Consider the following 18,086-nt stretch of genomic DNA (forward strand, 5'->3'; position numbering starts at 1 on the left):
GGGGAGCTGGGGGGCGGTGGGGTTGGAGCCCCGTGCCTTCGGCGCTGCTGGCTTTCCGTGAGTCAGCATTTGGGAGGCCGCCCCGCGATGCCGGGCCGTGGCGGGGGTTTGCCGTGCCTCCCCAGAGGGACGCTTCCAGCCGGTGGGGCGGGCAGGGCCCGGCGTGCTGAGGAGCCCGTGGTTTTCACGGGAAGTTACCAGTCCCCTGAAGAGGAAGAAGAGCTGCCAGCAATGCTGGCTCCTCTTGCTATTGTCAGAGCCAGAAAGGTGATGGTCTACATCACTGTTCATGGTTTGGTTCCCCTCTCCTGTCTGTACGTGGATGCCCGGCAGTAGCTCAGTGTTTGGCTCGAGCAGGGCCTCAGGCCAGTGCTGGGGAAAACAGTTGCTGTTGATGTGTCTTTGTTCCTTTTGTGATCAAAAACCGGACTCTGCTGGGGTGCAGAGGGTGAGAGCTCGTGTACGGAGCGCTGTGGGGTGTCTGCAGGTAGGTCTGGCTCGTCCTACCTTGCAGGCTGCTCATCAAGGCTCTGCATCTTGTTTCACTGTAGAAATAGTGATCTTTATCTTCTATTTAAATGGTGTCATCTGGATTTAATTGTCACCTTTGCTGGGAACTCCCGCATTTACTCTCAGAAAAACCTGTCTTGTCTTGTTTAGTCTCTCAAAGAAGATCTTCGTATCTGTACTGCTTTTAATGTCCAGCATGGCTACCTCAGCTAATGTGCATCAGCTTTTTGTTTCCCTGAGTTTTGTCCTTCCCTGTTCTGGGAAGTTCACACCTTCTTCATTGCCTTCAGCAACCTGTCAGGATTGTCCACAAACCAAACATCTTTTCTTTTGAAAAACTATCAGCTGGCACTGAGACACTGGCTTGCCTAATTCTCAACTATCCTCAAGGCAGCCTGTGCCGCTGTATTTATTCAGTATAATGATGTTTATGTGATGCTGGACATGAGTACTTGACACCTATTAGTGTGTATTCTGAAGTTAAAAACGTGAGTTTTCACAAATTCACTTTTTTTTTCCCCCTACGGACATAGCTGTTTATTTAAATGTACAAATGGAGCTGTTTATGTTTCACTTAAAGTAATTGAGAGGTTGCAGGAAGGATGCAATTCCTTTACTCCATGTGCAAGGAGGTCTTCACCTTTACCCAGCAGCAAGTAGAAATGGTTACTCACATAGTTCTGGCTTCCACGTAGCACTTGCTACTTTAGAGCTTAAGTAGTGTGTTTCAAAGGCGTATATGATTAAAGTGTTTTATGGTGTGAGAAAGTACATGCTCTGTATAAGATTTCTGGCAGTTCTTGTATTTATTGGTCTCTTAGTATTCAGTTTTGATGAACTAGAATGCCTAAGAAGTAGTTGTTACAATAGATGGAGAATACATTTTTTCCCACTTAAAGTGCTACTCTGTAAACTTTATGGTACAAACCCTGCTTTTCATTTTAGCTCAGAGTTTTTTAAATTTAGAGACTTGATATCAAAATTAGTGTCAGAATTATGAACATAGGAACAACGTTAAAGTTGGTGACAGCAATGTGAACCCTGTGCTTAGAGGGGCAGCGGTGTAAAACACTTGATCTCTAAAGGGTTAGAAGAAGCATAAATAACTGACATGCAGTTTAAGTTCTGCAGATAGCTAGTAAATTATTATTAAGCCTTAGATGCCACTGTTTAAGGCTCAGACAACTTCAATATGTAATATAAGTGTTATTCTCTGACTTTTATCATCCAAGTGATATAAAGAAAAATTTGTGTTGAAAGAAACCTCAAGAGGGAATCTGATTCAGCCTCTTACTCGAAGCAGGGATGACTTCAATTGATCTGGTTTTGGTTCCTGTCAAATCTCAACACATGCACAATCTTAAACACTGGATAAGGAGATTCCATGTGCTTAATTAAGCACTGCAAGAAAGTTGTCTTGTTAGATGCTACACTTAAATTGCAAGCGAAGGAAGTTTGAGCTCATTACTGTCCTGTTGGCAGTGAACACCAGAAACTTACTCCCCCTTCTGTAGAAGTCTGAAGAAACAGAACTTTTGAGTAAGAAATATCCACGTAAGCTCTGCTTTCCAGACATCCAGTCACTCTTGTGATGCTTCCTGACCCTTCAGAGGTCTAGGTCAACAGAGCCCTACACATGAGTACAAAGTGCGTTGTAAAACACGAGCTGCAGCATGGTGTGGCATTGATTTCCTGTTCATCTGTAAACAATAGTCACTGTAACTGCTCGGGAGACAGCCCTTCAGACCTCTGCAAAAACTTGGAGCTGTGCTTTGTGATCTGCCAGAAACCGTTAAACACTTCAAATGCAGGGGCAGGCATGCTCAACTCCTAGAGCTCTTTCAGGTGCCCTCGTTGCTGTTTTGTCTACAAGGACATCGTTTTCCAACTTTTTAGTTAGAAACCTTGGGACAAGCCAACTGAGAGGCTGCCTGGAGAGCTTTGGGCTTTGCAGGTCTGTGTTTCTCTATGTAGAAGCTGTTAGGCTGATCCTGGTGCTCTGAGAAGACGTGGTGCTTTCCAAGTTAGCCATGGGATTCTGCAGTGGTCCCTGGATAGCTTTAGTATGTCTTGCCATGAACTATGTGCTGTAATAATCTAGTCTTGAGGAGGGATATCAGTGGTATGGTTCATGTCTAAGAGGCCACCAGCATTGCTTTCAGTTTATAATCTGCTTCTGGTTGACTAGGTTACAGCTGTAATATGATCAAACAGCAGCTGCAGATCTGGAATAACTTAGAGAGGTTACATATGCTAGGAACTAATGGAAGATGATCATTTAAAGAAAGTGACTGACAGCTTGTCCTTGTACCAGTTAAGATTCCCTTCCAGTTAGGTGTAAGCTGAGGTGCTAAACAGCATCAGTGTGATAGGGACAAAGTCTGGCATTGAGCTGCTGTACCCAGAGCGTACTGCTCCTTGTGAGCTCACCTGCATGTTGAACGGAGGTGAAGACTGCTTGCAGCACTAACTGCTGCTTGGTGGGGGGAACCACCTGTATACAGCTTTTCATCTCTCAGAACAGGACTCTTGCTGAGTAGCCCTGTCCACAACTGTCAACACTCCTAGTAACGGTATAGTACACTGGGGTTGAGTGGATCCACTTTTTGCTGCTGTTTTTCTGGGGCAGCTGTGGTGCCCCCCTGTCTCCTATCATTCATGCGACAGGGCTGCCTGTGCTTATATCTTTCCAGCTGTGCAGTGAGAGTGGCAGCTGACTGGCACATCAGCACAGACTGTGACCTGGCAGGTGCTTGTGAAAGGTCTGTTAAGGATGTAATTTGTAAAGGGACTGCAGGAATCGTGGTGTGTCCCAGCAGAGAGGTTGAGTACTTCTGTGGGTAACCTCTTAGAAGAAATTGATGCAACTCCAATACAGAATTCTTCTATTGGCAGAGAGCATACCTCAAACCAGTATGTACTGGTGCTTATCTGAACTGACAAAGCCTCATGAAGACAGAAAACAACTAGACAAGTAAACTTGATGAGCTTCTGTAACTTGTGGCTGAAATTTCAAGCTTTTGTATGTCACTGCTGTGACTATGCTACCTATTTTCCTGCACTAACAATCCAGTATGTCTGAGTCTGACCTCTTCCTCCTTAATGGCTCAATTTATGCTTCTACCTGGTAGCTGCCACACAGTCAATTGCAGCCTTTTTTCCACTCTAATGTTTAACATCACTCATTAATACCTTCTGAAGTATTCTGATAGCTGGGTCTCAGTAAAGCCTCTGTAGGCACTGCGGTTTTAGATTTATCACTAAAACCTTGCTTTGTAGTCAGTGGATACTAATTGCAAAACCAGCAGCGTGGAGCAGGAAGAGAATTTTAATAGGAAGTTCTTGTCATAGGTAAAACTTTGCCTCTATCTGTATAATAAGTGCCTGCAACCAAAGGTGCAGATTTGAGCTCTAAAGCCTTCTGAGACGTTTTCCCTGCTGCTTCAGGGGCGTCTCCCGTCATCTGTTGCAGTGGCAGTTGTCTTGGGCTGAATGCCTACACGGGACAGGTGCTGGGGAGGGAAGGGGAATATGGCAGTATAGCACTGTGGGGAAGTCCTTAGTTTTGGTGTAGGATTCTTCACGCCAGCTGATCTATGGCCTTTACCTTCACAGCTTGATGTAAACAAAACTGTTTACACAGGCTTCTGAAAAAGTTGGCATTTGAGGGAACAGATGTGTGCGATAAGGAGATTCAGGGTTCTGGAGGTAACTTTTTTTTGTTACAGTTCACAAGTATTACAAGAGTACTTTTTTAATTGCATAAATCTTAACTTATGTAATACTGGATTAATAGTAGGTTTTTTTAATGCTAAAGTGCGATCCTTCGGTACTGAAGACCGGCCCACAGACAGACCTGCTCCTCCGAGAGAAGAAATCTACGAATACATTATTTTTCGAGGAAGTGACATCAAAGACATCACTGTCTGTGAACCTCCAAAAGCTCAACATACTCTACCACAAGATCCTGCCATTGTTCAAGTAAGTTAGCCTGAAGTGTTGATAGAAAGCTGTGCTAAAACATTGGCGATGAAGGACTGGATTTTGGTATAAGCTTGTAAAAATGAAGGCCAGTAGGTGTCTCCAGGAATCTTCAGATTTTTTGAAGCATCCTGAATTTCATTGTAATGTTTAAAATAGCAGCAGCATGAAAGACTTCGGTCAACAAAAGCCAGAGCTAGTTTACATAGCTGAGAATGCAGAAAAATCATAAAAAGGTAAACTAACCCTTCTCAGTATTTACTTAAGCTTTAGTAATGCTGTACATGAAGTAGAGAATCACTGCCAAAGCAAGTTGACTTCTTCTGGACACTGTAAATGGAAATGTACTTTGTCTTGTTACAGTCTTCACTGGGCTCTGCCTCTACGTCATCCTTTCAGCCACATGTGCCTTACAGCCCGTTTAGAGGTATGCCACCTTACAGCCAGCTTGCTGCCAGCTCTTTACTTAGCCAGCAGTATGCAGCTTCATTAGGTTTAGGTAAGTAAAAACTTTACTTGCTAGAATAAAGGTACGGTCCTTGTATGCAGCTACTGTGAAACCAAATAACCAGTAACTAATACCGAATTCCTTGCCAAGTGTCAGGCTGCAACCAGCAGTGAATAAGTAGTTAACAACTTTGTGCAATGATCTTATTGCAGGGAGGCCTGCATTTCACTTACGTGCACACACATACACACATATGCATGTGAAAGAAACAAGCTAAATAGCTGAAGTTTATTTCTGCAAGTAATATGAATACCTAACGGTTAAGGCCAGTTCATTTCTAACCTAACATACCTTACATATACATCCCATGTAAAAAGGACTTGTATTCCCAGAGAGGACTGTAAATAAGCTGCTCTAATGCTGTTCTAGAGATTCTTGTATATCTTTCCAAGTCCTTCAGATGTTTCACTACCTTGTATCTTATCCATGTATCTTTGCTTTCTCTTCTTCCCTCTATCTCTTTAGAGAAATTGGTAAGCCCTCCAGCATCAGCAGCTGCTTCCAGCCCTAGTTCTTCTCCGTCTCCACAGCCTGTTTCAGAGCCTGACATGTCTTCAGAGCCCCATCAGCTCTCTTCCAAGGGTAACAGCAGTTTGAGGACTCCAAATATTTGGAAGAACTGCATGGCACTTGCAAACACTCTGTTCTTGTTAACCCCTCCTAGAATGATAGTCCTTATATGGGTAATGCTAGTAGAACTAGTTTGTTCTCAGCTATTTTTGCCTTTCATTAGATGAAGTATTCCTCCTGTCCCAGAAGTATCAATTAGAGAGACAGGAGAAGGAAAAAGTACAGGACAGTGGATCCTCTCGTGTAAGTATCAGGAGAGGGCTGAGGTTTAGGGATATTAATGTGCTGCATCCTATCCAGGAACATGTGTCACCTTAGGGACTGGGCAAGGAATTTAGCCTTTCCTGGAAAGACAAGCACACTGCTTGATTTGTGGGTGGCCTTGCTGTTAGAGACTTAATAGAAAATTTAGGAGTATTGCTGTAATTGAGGAAACATCAGGATAGATTCCATGCATGATGGGGCGTTGTACCTTGTCAAGACTCCCAATTAGTAAAGCATGACTAACGGTGAGCGATTTCTGAGTTGTGGTAAGCTGAGATAACATAGTTTTGGGTGCTTGCTTCTATGTGTAAAAACTTTTAAAGGAGGTTGAGTAGAGATACTAGACTGACCATCCTCAGAGCAGAGACACCAGGTGCAGCCTGCATTTAAACATGGTAATTAGTTTCATCTGTTTTTAAACTTAAGCATGTATGCTTGTGTTGGCATGAAACTGTTTTTACTTACTTCCTGGTTTTGGCCATCTATCTGTATATACTTTCTCAACATTCTGGCTAAGCTTTGAAACTCTCTCATGTTAAACTTGCACAGCAGCTTTGTCCTACTGAATAATTTTTAGGATATGTCTGTCTTCCTTGCAAGTTTTCCAGGTGTACATTAACTGGGAGCCTGCATGATGTTAGCTACTGGGTGTATCTCATGTGGACTTGAGTGACCCAGAAATGTCAGTGGCTTGGTCTGTGTGTACTCTTCAGCTTTTCACTTTTCTTGCTCTTTAAGTATATTTGGTTAAAGTTTGCTTCCAAGCAGTTCTTATGCATAGCTACATAAACCTGTAGTACTCCAAAACTTCTAATTAAATCTAGAATGCAGTGTTTCTTCTGAGTACTGAAGACTGTCACTTTTTAATATAATTGGTGTAAGGTATACCAAACCATGAAAAGTATTTACATGTTTTGTAGTGTGAATAAATAAGCCTGGATGGAAGAGCAACAGAAGTCTTGGTAACACTTTGGCCTTGACCAAGAAGGAATTTAAAAGGGTAACTTTGAGATCCTGGTCTGGTTTCAGGTTTTCTTTGTCTGAAAGCTAACAATAAGCAATGAAGTTGAAGGACTTCTAAAAGCGGCTTAGAGAACGGGATATAGTTGAGGTGGTTAAGCTTTTGCTGCGGAACTCTTTTGACAAAGTGGGGAAGCTTTCTTGAGCAGTTTCGAAGTGTTGTGTAAAGTAAAATCCTACATAACCAAGGATACACGTAGAAATTGGATTTTAGTATAAACTGTCTAAGAGACTGACCTGGCTTGCTTATCTGATGTGTGTCTAACTTGGTTTAAGAAATAAATGGATAGATTTCCTGATTGTAAGGCTCTGGATTTGAGAGCCACAGCTTGTATGGCAGTAGTGCCTTACCTAGTGCATTTGCCACTTAAACATAGTGTGTAACAATAAACACTCAAGGCTTTGAGTAATTCTTGACAAAAACTGTTTCTCCATAGAAGCGGGTAGGGTTTGAATAGCGTTGGCACATTTTCTGAGAGGCGCTTGGTCATTGGGATTTTTTGCAGGTGCCGGCTTTCCTTCTGTTCACCCTGTCCGCAAAAGCCCCATGGTAGAGCAGGCTGTTCAGACTGGCCCAGTTGACAACATGAATTCACAAAAGCCACCCCCCGTGAAAGTAACTCCAGGGGTTCAGCGCAATGGACGGCAGGTTCCACAGGGCAACAGTAAGACAAATGGTATGTATGGACGGCGTCATCTTTAAAGTGCTGTTTTGAAGCATCCTTCAAAAGTGCATAGCAAGACTAAACTGTTCTGGTTTTGTTCTTGTGCTCCTTTATTAAGTTTATCCTTCTTGTTCAGTCGATACAGTTCAAGCAGCACCTGTGCAAACCCAAGGACAGGTGAATGATGAAAACAGGAGACCTCAAAGGAGAAGATCAGGTAGGTTGACCTGACACTGAACAGTTGCGTTGGCCTATAAAGGCAAATATTGTTAACTTCAGTGAAGGATGATTGGACAGAAGATTGAGAGCAAAATAAAGCTTGATAAGGCTTTGGGCATCCAGATATGCTTCTCTAACAAAATAGGTTCTGGAGTCATAGAAGTTCAGAACATTCCAGGGACAGAAATCTAGTGTCTTTCCTAGAAAACTTGAATATACATTATAAAAATTGATGCTATGAGTTGGCAGCAGCAACTAGATTTCTCTGAAACCTGAAGTATTTTTGCTGGGAAAGGCAGCCTGTTTAAGAATTTCCAGAGCTTTTATAACTGAGAGGAACTATGGAGCCTTTACTTCCACAGAGCAGAGTTCTTATTTCAAGACAGTGGTTTAAGCACAGGTCAAAAGAAAATGAAATTAAAGTCAAACAGATATTTCTGCCCAAGCAAAATGAGAAAAGGCAGGAAACAAAACTTCAGATTCTAAGGTCTTCAAATTAATTTGCCAGAGGGCAATGCTGTAGAAGGGGTTATAGCTTTTCCAAAAAGGAGTTGATAGCGTCTCAGTTGGAAACAAAAAACTATTCGAAGTACAAGCTGCCTTTGTGGGTAGGTGAGTCTTGGGTGGATTTTCTGAAACCAGTGACCTGCTCCTCTTTGCCATCATGACAGATTTGTAGCCTAATTACAGTACCATGCTGGTAGATGAGTAGCAGACAGGAAAGATAGTTTTCTCTGCTTCCCTTAGCTTTTCTTCATGTAGTACTTGTTCTGATTTCCTATCCTCACGCTGGATGGAAAGTTGGATATACTCTGTCTTAACGGTAAGACTGACATCCAGGAATGCTTTACAGAAAGTTAAAGTGTTGCTGTAATATGTCTTCTACAGCCAAGTTCAGAAGTTGCTTTCAAAGAGGTGTGGCCTAACCACAGGACTGGAAGCCAGAAACGCCTGAGTTCTAACCGGGGTTTCCTCTGGTCTTGAGCAAGTCATTTAACCTCCCTGTGCCTTACCAAGTGTTTAAACTCTCCTGCTTTCAGGAAACAGGAGAACCAGAAACCGTTCTAGAGGACAAAACAGACCAACTACTGTGAAGGAAAATACAATAAAGTTTGAAGGTGACTTCGACTTCGAAAGTGCAAATGCACAATTCAACAGAGAGGAACTTGATAAAGAATTCAAGAAGAAACTAAACTTTAAAGGTTTGTGACTTCATTAAATAGGAATTGCTGAGCTAGTAGTAAACACTGCATAGACAAACTGGTTCTGAGAAACTGCATGATTACATGTGGCAGCATCTCAAATCCTGTTTGAGGGATCAAGAGAACAGATGGCTCTTCAGTGTGCATCAAGGAAGTGTAATACACTTTTATTATCTTCAGATGACAAAGCAGAGACGGGGGAAGAAAAAGGGGACCCTGGAGTGGCAACTCAAAACAATGACGGCAGTGCAGAGGAGGACCTTCTGGGACCCAACTGCTATTACGATAAATCCAAGTCTTTCTTTGACAACATTTCTTCAGAACTGAAATCTAGGTGAGTATTTTCTAAAAGCTTGCCTTTCTTTAATGCGATTTTAGGCATAGAATTCTAGACATAATATATGTCAAATGGTTTAATTCTTTTAAAATCTTAGAATGCAAGAAAGTCAGCAAAGCAGTCTTTAGGAGGGAGTATTGCCCTGCATTTGATGGCTCATGAGCAATACTGGCCAAGTTTCATGCAGTGGGATCAAACAAAAAGTGAGGATTTCAACTGATACTGATACGCTTGCCTAAACTATGATACAGGAATTTCCAGTTCTGTTTCCCAGTACTGACTTTGAACCCATTGATTTTAAACATATTTCTTATCTCGTTTGCGGGAGGAGGCATCAGGGTCATGCTGTGCTGAAGATGGTGCCACTTGCAGACAGGAGCAAGCTAAGCCTGGAGTTTATGCAGAGAGGAGGTCAGGTCTGTCTGTGGAAATGCATTAAGTTAAATGTTGGGAATATTAAAAGAAAGCCTCATCTTTTGCTGCTGATGCTGATGTTATCAACTGCCTGGTGAAGTCAGACATCCCTTTAGTGGCAGTATGTGAAATTCCCTTGGTAATGTTTCTGCTTCCCTTTAGCAAAGCTTCCCTCCAAGTGCTCGCTGCGAGGTGTTCAGGGCTAGGCAGGCTCTGCTAAGGAAGAAACATGCCGGTGCTGTGGAGCTACCTCAGTAGCAGTCTGCTGCACCTCGGTTGTGGCAGGGCTTCCTGGGTTTCTGGAGAGGCTTCGCTGCATCCAAGAGTTTGTAGTTTCCAAGAAAACAAGACAGGGTTTGAAACGCTAGTAAGACCATGTTCAACCCTTTTCTAGGCCCATCTTTAGTTTTCCAGTATGAAAGTAGCTTACAAAAGCCAAGAGCTGTTGCTTTCAAATCCATGCTTAGCAGAGGAATTGAGTTAGTGAGCATGTGTACGCTGCAGCTGGTTCTTGTTGCAGTTTAGTTCAACAAAATAGGGTGCTTGAAGCTTGCTAGCTAAATGAGTTGATGGCTGTTTAATGTTTATATTAAATCTGAATGCAGTCTTGTTCAGTTCTAGGCGTACCACGTGGGCTGAAGAAAGGAAGCTCAATACAGAGACATTCGGAGTGTCTGGACGGTTCCTTCGAGGCCGTAGCTTTCGTGGTGGATTTAGAGGTGGAAGGGGTAGCGGAGCAGCAAGGCGAAACCAAACCACTCACAGAGCTGGTACTGGCAGAGTGTAACTTCAGAGGCAAGTTTTTTAGCAAGAATAAATACTGTCTGTGAGCTGGGTTTGTCTCCTGCTTCTTGCCTGAACTGTCTGTGCAACCTCTTTTGCTCTCCAGTCTTGTGGATATATGAAGAATTGTTCCTTACTGTATCTGATTCATACTAAGTGGTAGAAGGAAGTGTGAGTGGTTTTAATGTGGTGTTTAACGTGGCGATTGTTGTGTTGATTTCTTGGGCTAGCCTTCTGTCTGACAAAGCAAGAGCTGCTTGTTAGAGCTGAGGCTTTCTAGCTAAGCATTTCAGTTGATACGTAGGTGTGAACTTTGCTGCCTTTCTTTTTCTTGGGAGAAGATCCCCATGATATCAAATCTAAATCTGCCTTTTTTTTTTTCTGAATAGGTTCTAACATCTCTCCTGAGAGGATGAAACTGTATATAGAAAGAAAACAACCAACTGCTGCACTAATGTGGGAAAATGGTTCATATCGTTTACTGTCTCAGCTCAAGTGACAGAACTTCATGTACTACTGCTTATATTCTGGACTTATTTTGGACCAGCAACTGTCAGCTGGAATATTCTTTGGAAGAGGGAATGCGTTCAGGGGTACCTTCTTCAGGGTGTCTTTTTTGTTTGTGGTTTGTTTTGTGTTCAGTTTGTTTTGTTCTGTTTTTTTTTAGTGCGGACTAACTTACATCGTTCTTCTTTCTGGGTCTCTCAGGCTGCTGTAGTCTTAAGTTTAAAGTCAGACTCCTTTTCTGAACCCTGAAGAAGATAAATCATGCTATTTTAACATGGAACCAAAGCTCACTTGAAATAAACCAGCTATAATTTGTTTGTTCTGAGTAACCAAATGGATTCTTCGGTGCTGCTGGTCTCACTGTTCTCGGCAGCAGGTGTGAAGTAGCACTTGGTATCTGGAAGAATGGATTCCTGGTGCTGAAGAGTTGTGTATATTGTCCCTTGGGAATACTGGATTGTTGATCATGTAGTAGTGTAAATGACTGTACAACTGTTTGTCGGCTGGTACTAACGCAGAGGTACCGCAGGTTTACACAGAACTGTGACTCTCCCTCGAGCTGAAGGGTGCTGAGTGGTCCTCAGAGGCTTGGAGCTGCTTACTGGGTCAGGGCAGTGTCGGGGGACAGTGTGCAGTGTCCTCGGCAGGACAGGAGCGGCAAGTGTCTCAGCTCGTGTGCTGTCAGAGTAAAGAGTTTTTGGCAGTCGTTGACTGTCTGGGGAGGAGATCTGAAGCTCTGACTGCTTGCCTCGGTTTGTACCTTGCTCACGGGTAGTACCAAACGCAAACAGTTCTCTGTACACTAGTAGGCTGTGGTGGAACACTATGGAATGTTTTCATTAAACTAGGGATGGGAGTCCATATAATGAAGCGTTGACAGATGGGCATGTTTAATTTGTTTCCTCTATACCCCCCATACTGTAAATAGTTTAGTTGGTTTTCTTTTGTTTTTAAAAATCTGTATGTGGGGAGAGGGGCTGGGAGGGAGGGATTACATTTGTTTGCATGAGTAAGTGGGTTAAACTGCTATAGGCATGTGTCCCTTTTTTGGTTGGTAGGGAATTTAGTCGAAAAAGCACCTTGATGACTGAACCCCTTACGTAGCTAGAATTTTTTAGTTAAGCATTGACCTAGGTTACTGTAAAAGCTTGGATTTATTTTTGTAGGACTTTATTGCTAAGAATTAGAACATAGCAGTGGGGATGCTCTTTGGAGTAAGGTAAATTGTAATTATAATAAACATGTAAATGTTTAATGTTTCCCTCCTACTTTGTTCTGTACGTAGCTCGGTAACATCAGTCCATACAACTTGTCAGGTGCCTGTCCTAGCAGGGCTCGAATCTAACTCGGAGAAAACGGCGCTGCGGAGTTCTGGCAGGCCTGCACAGTGTTACACGTGTTGGAAAAGGGCTTAAACACCCTGATCTGGCACTGGCCCCCTCTCCCTGGTACCCAGGCTTCCTCTGTCCCGGCTCTCCCCTGGAGCAATCAGCCTAACGAGCTGGCCCTTCACCGCCAGAACGCTTGTTCCTGTTGGCCCTGGGGCTCTGCTGCAGCGCAGTTGGCTTCCAGGTGGAAGATTCCCAACGTGAGGGAAGGATGGTGGTGACTCGTGCAGGGAACCAAACACAGCTTTTGTAACTTCAGCATTCCAGTCTGAGGACTGATAAATGAAGGGATGCAGTATTCCAGTGACTCACTTCCTCCAGCTGATGTGGTCTAACGCTTCCCAGAGCAGCAGCACTGCAGCTTTCCTGTCCTTGAGCCCTGTGCGATGCTCGGCCCACGCTGCTTCGCAGCATTTACGGTGCGAGAAGCCAGGGAGCACGTGAGGTTCCTGCAGCTGGGAGCTGGCGCAGTCCAGCCCACCGCTGAGCAGCTTCCTAGGGACCCGGCGGGCAGGAGCTGCCCCTTGCGGGGTACTGGGATGCTTTCAGTCCTTGCTGTGCCTGCTGCCAGCCGAGTCTTCCTTTATACCTGTAAAACCACGTGTTGGCTGTCAGTAGGAGACTGCAGAGCTGCTTTCAAGGACTGTTTCAGTTCCGCCCCTTTGGTGGCTGTAAATAGGGAAACTTTTATCCTAAAGGGGTCTCTGTTACTATTGCAAGCAGGTGCTGAGCCTTGGGGGCAAGAGGTCAGGTGTGGGAGAGGCCTGAGGCTTCTCTGAAATGGGAAAAGAAACCATTGCACACAACTGGTGCAGCGACCAACTTCCCTGACAGCTGGGAGTAAGACGATGCCCTTCAGCGCATAAAAGGGACAAAGCCCTTTATTGTGCTTAAGGCTTGTGTTGAAACAAGGCCCCAGGAACAAAAGAAATACGATTTTTAACATGGGGCTCAGGGGGCTGGTATCAGCCCTATTTGCCCCAGTGCAGCATGAGGGGCAGGAGGCCTGTGCCATTTTGTACCCGTCCCCTTTCAGAGCAGCCTGGGGCTGTGCCTCGGCCAGAGCAGGACATCGGCTCCCACCCCTGACGGTTTCTGCTGCCTCCGTGTCGCAGAGGGCCCAAGAGCGCAGGCTGCAGAGAACTGTCCCCATCGGCGTTCTTGCAGCACAGAGATGGTGACCGCAGGTGGATCAGCTGGGAAGGGCTTTTCAGGGGCCAGAACTGGATAGTGGTGGTGCCACACTGCAAATACCTGTCTGAAATAAAATTCCTTGTTCCTGCTCACAGCTCCTTTGGGCTAGTTTTAAAGCATTTGAGTAAACAGTTGTCACCTGACACCTTCAAATTTATATATTTCTAAGTTTATTACATTATACATGTAGAATGTCTGCAGCGAGTAGATGGCACGGAGCGAATCCTGCCCCGCAAGAGCAATGTGAAGTTGGTGCACAGCAGCACAGGTGCCGGTCTCTGCATCCCATACAGCAAGGGAGCAATCTCCCACTGGTGAAGGGGAGAGGGAACCGGCTCACACAAGTGCCGGGACTGGGAACAGCAAACAGGCTCGACCAGAAACCAGGACAGAGGAAACAGCGTGAGGGTAAACAGAAAAGGAGAAAGGGGAGTAGAGCTTTATGGTTTAACTGTGTTGTAGGGAACGTTTGTTGTGGTTATTTTGGCATTAGGAAGCTTCTGGTCTATAAATCCCCTAGTGGGCAATCACAACAGCACCACGTTATTCTGAACCAGATGAATCATGCACCGCTGCTGTGATGACATACCTGCAACCCTCAGCTCTCGTGCTGAGCTCCCAAAACACCACCCCAACGCCCCTGTCCCGGCCTTCAGAGGCAAACCTCCTGCCTGCTGCCACAAGGTTTCCATCCAGCCCCTAGCCATTTCAGTCTGACGATGCTAGTTAGGGAAGAAAAAGCATAATTCTGGATTAGCGATGTTCTGTTGAGGCCATAACACAACCCTTCAGACAGCTACTTAAAAAAAAAAAATAAAAAATGAGAAGCCAACAACTGAGACCATGGAAAACAATCATTAAACAAAGTGAAGTGTCCCAGGAAAAAAATGCAAACAAATTCTTTGTCCTTTAATGGGTCACTCCTGCTGTTTTGTAACCAACCAAATAATCTGAGGTAATTAAAATCCAAGGAACAGACAGATTTTTTTAAAATAACAGCTTTAAAAAAAAAATCAGTATGTTTATTGTAGGTCTCAAGAGGGGCACAGTATGAGTAAGTGGAATGCCTACATGGTGTTTATACAGAATAACCCATCACTTGAATTAAAAAGCAGCAGCTAAGCAGCTGAATTTCATTCATCATGAGGTTTTCTTCTGTTTCTTCTTTTCATTTTCTTCCTTTTCTTTTTCAATTTCAGCAACATACTTCTCAATTTCTTCAGGGTTTAGGATCTAAAACAGAAACACAGGTGACCCTCAAGATACTAATAGAACTTAGAGCCTTTTATTTAAGCAATTCGAGTTCTGACATGGAAAGAAGTTAACTGGTGTTCATCCAGCAGACACAACAACATTCCTTGGCCACTAACAATAAACAGAAGTATTTGCCAGTGCAGAACGTGAGATTAAGGGCTGGAAGTTACCGCAGCTCACCAAGGACAGTACCAGAGAAACAGGCTACAAAGGGAGAAAAGCAAAACAAAGACCTTACCTTCAGCGGCTGTTCTCGCCTCATGACCGCCAGCTCAATGTTCTTCCCACCAGACTGCACAACCTTAACAAGAGTTAGGTGCAGCTATTAGCAGCGTGTTCAGTAATTAATTCTAACAAACCCCTTTCAGGTCTTCTTGGAAGCAGAAGGGATACAGATGGGGAGTATTTCGCTCGTGAGCTCTAAGCTCTCAACTCCAGTAGCAGTGTAACTCTCAAAAAATAAGGGTCTTCGTTGTGGCATCAATGCCCTCCACGGCTGGTGAAGAACATCTCATTCCCACCATCTGACTTTGGTATTTTCTGTATCTTAAACATCAATACAGAAGTAAAATATTCTGCATATGGTTTAGCACATCTTCGGTGCATTTGTTTTAACAGCCGGAACTGAAGTCTGTTTTCCTCCCCAGAGAACTGCTAGTAAGTAACTAGCTAGTAAGTAACTAGCTAGTAAGTAACTGCAGAAATTGTTACCTGAAATATTCCGAACCTTGCATTTAATCCCAAGCCCGTGGCCTACAACGAACAGTTTTCACAGACCCTTTTAAAGTACTTCCCTGCGTCATGCACGAAGATTTTCACCTATTCCCATTTCAGAAGTTAATCCGGACACAGAGTGAAAAGTCACACAAGGGATCTGAAACAGACTCACCTCAAGAAGAGCCTTGATGACAAGCTTAATGGTCAGATCATCCGTTTCAATGGCTTCATCAGTATAGTTTTTCTCCAGGAATTCACGCACAGATTTCGCTCCTCTGCCAATGGCATTAGCCTGGAATCATTGAGGGGAAGAAGACAATCAATGGACGTTTAGGAAAGACTTCATTTACAGAATAAGCAAGACATACAAGTTGTATGATTATGCAATCTGAAACCATGTTGTGATCACCATGTATTTTTAAGGAGACTGAACATGTTACTTCCCACATCACACAAAAAAAGACAGTTGTTCAGCACAGGTGGTGGGGTTGGTTTGGGTTTTTTTGGTGGTTGTTTGGTTTTGTTGTTTTTTGGTTCTTTTGAAAACAGGACAAGATTTCCCAAGTAAGGCTGAACTGCAGACTGCCATTCTCGGTAAATTTGATCATTAAGGATTTTTGCAGCTGTGAGCCAGCAGCATCTGGCCAGTGAGATCTCCTTTCTACACCAGTCCCTCTTTAAAGGAGACATTAACTCACAAATATTTCATTACATCTCCACAAGAGACAGAATCAACTCACCTTCCAAGCATGGTATGTACCAGAGGGATCAGTTTGGTACAGCCGCGGGGTTCCATCAAAGTCAAATCCCACAATAAGAGCAGAGATACCAAAAGGTCTGCGACCGTTGCTTTGTGTGTATCTCTGATCAGAAAGAAGAGACACTTATTTCAGAAGCAGTTCTAAAAACACTTTTAGAGTGGAAAGCAGACACTGTAAAAGTTACAACCAGAAGAGCCACCAGAAATATTTTTAGCGGGCTCTCTTACTAATCTACCTGTTAAAGTTAGGATTCCTTATCTGACAGAAGACCCGAAGCAAGGCAAGTAAGAGGTGGTTGTTGCTCAAGCCCTGTTCCTAACACCCGCTGAAGTCTGCTGTGTGGTTACAGCTCTCAGGAAGAATCTCCCTTGGCTGCTGGGCAGCGCCGAGAGGCAGACAGAGCTAAGTCTGCGAGCCCACGTGTAACGCTCTGCTTTGACAAGTGTGCTTAGGAAGCCAAAAAAAAAAAGAAAAAAAGAGGATGACACCTGAACACAGAGTCAGTTTTCACCAATGATTCACAACAATTCCATCAGAAAGCTCGGCACCCTCTGTGGTGGTAAGCAGGCTGCAGCAAAGCCCGCGTTACAGCCCACCTGCTGACACTGGGTTAGCAGAGCCATTGCCACACCAGAAGCCCCTAAGGAGAAGGAGGTCCGACACCAGGAGCATAATCACAGCAGGAAAAAAAAGAATACTGTGCGAGATTTATGGTTTGTAACAGCTTTGGAGAAATTGTGAATGTGCCAAAACGAAAGACACAAATGTGAGATTACTGTAAAGGAACAAGGTGAAACTTTGGAAAGTGGTATTCTGCTCTGGCAGGCTAGTGATTATTACAAGAATTACCCTATTATCATCATCACTACACTAACACATGTCTGTGCATAAGTAAATTAGACTTTTTCTAATCCCCGCTAGTTGCTGAAAATCAGTTTAATACACTGGAAATCATTTTATCACAGAACGCAGTTAGGCATATTTCGATGTTGTAATTCAGTTTAAATTCATGAATATCAAACATAAAACATACTCAGTACTGCACTGGATTTTCTCTCCTCTTACCCCTCCCTGCAACGGCTTAGCAGGAGGAAAAACAAAAAGGAGCCACGAAGACATTTTGACAACAACACAGCACCACTGCTGTGAGAGCAAGTTAGAGCTCTAGATGAGCAGACTGATGATACCACAAGTGTAGTTATGCAGTCCATACAAGTACTGATCAATTTCTTCATAGTGGGGGAAAAAGAAAAAAAACAATCAGTAATCAACCCTCCTTTTCTATTACTACATCCCTATTTCCAATAAACAGCCGCAATGTGTTTGGTTACGCTGATTTTTACCAGCCAAGTAGAACAAGGCCAGGACAGACATTTTACATACTTAGTCTGAAGTGCTGTTTGTCAGGACATATTTTTAAGCATCTCTGTGCAGTCCAACATACCTGTTTCAGACTAGCAATGTAACGTGTGATGTACTCCACAGTGACAGGATCCTCCACTGTAAGTCTGTGGCTCTGACACTCCACACGAGCTCTATTTATAACTATTCTGGCATCAGCCGTCAGCCCTGAAATGACAGTGTATTCTCAGATTCATGCTTCATACTGTGCGCACAAATAAAGCAACTAGTCTTGCCCCAAAAGGCTCACAAGGTCAGCGTCAACTGCAATGAAAAAAGCAATGAGAGATCACACTTTCTGAGGTTTGCTGAGCAAGAATAGCATTTTTAAGGCAACAGAAAGAAGCTAATGTACCAAAATAAGCTTTCATGTTTGTGAGTTAGATAACAC

General features: G+C 43.7%; 2 protein-coding genes across 2 annotated transcripts; one reads left to right on the forward strand and one right to left on the reverse strand.

Annotated features, from left to right (window-relative positions):
• Positions 1-87: 87 nt before the first annotated feature.
• Positions 88-10,477, forward strand: LSM14B (LSM14B, SCD6 homolog B (S. cerevisiae)). Its single transcript, XM_009695167.1, has 9 exons — positions 88-292; positions 4,310-4,491; positions 4,855-4,990; positions 5,465-5,581; positions 7,360-7,518; positions 7,670-7,735; positions 8,778-8,939; positions 9,120-9,273; positions 10,312-10,477. The coding sequence occupies exons 1-9, from the start codon at positions 88-90 to the stop codon at positions 10,475-10,477; spliced, it is 1,347 nt and encodes a 448-aa protein (XP_009693469.1).
• A 4,075-nt stretch (positions 10,478-14,552) lies between these two features.
• PSMA7 (proteasome (prosome, macropain) subunit, alpha type, 7) lies at positions 14,553-17,881 on the reverse strand (the record flags this gene model as incomplete). Its single annotated transcript, XM_009695178.1, has 5 exons — positions 14,553-14,795; positions 15,055-15,117; positions 15,706-15,825; positions 16,274-16,396; positions 17,739-17,881. Coding segments are annotated over 5 exons (542 nt in total), but the record flags the coding sequence as incomplete, so codon positions are not given.
• Between the last annotated feature and the right edge of the window lie 205 nt (positions 17,882-18,086).

Source organism: Cariama cristata, unplaced genomic scaffold (genome assembly GCF_000690535.1).
Source record: "Cariama cristata isolate BGI_N322 unplaced genomic scaffold, ASM69053v1 scaffold40520, whole genome shotgun sequence".
Lineage (NCBI taxonomy): Eukaryota > Metazoa > Chordata > Aves > Cariamiformes > Cariamidae > Cariama > Cariama cristata.

What these genes read in the sequence shown, in the direction of transcription:
- LSM14B (XM_009695167.1), top strand. Translation starts at nt 88, where the DNA reads ATGCCGGGCCGTGGCGGGGGTTTGCCGTGCCTCCCCAGAGGGACGCTT. An exon ending in CCATCAGCTCTCTTCCAAGG is followed by an intron (nt 5,582 to 7,359) that starts GTAACAGCAGTT and finishes GATTTTTTGCAG; the next exon opens with GTGCCGGCTTTCCTTCTGTT. An exon ending in GCAGGTTCCACAGGGCAACA is followed by an intron (nt 7,519 to 7,669) that starts GTAAGACAAATG and finishes ATACAGTTCAAG; the next exon opens with CAGCACCTGTGCAAACCCAA.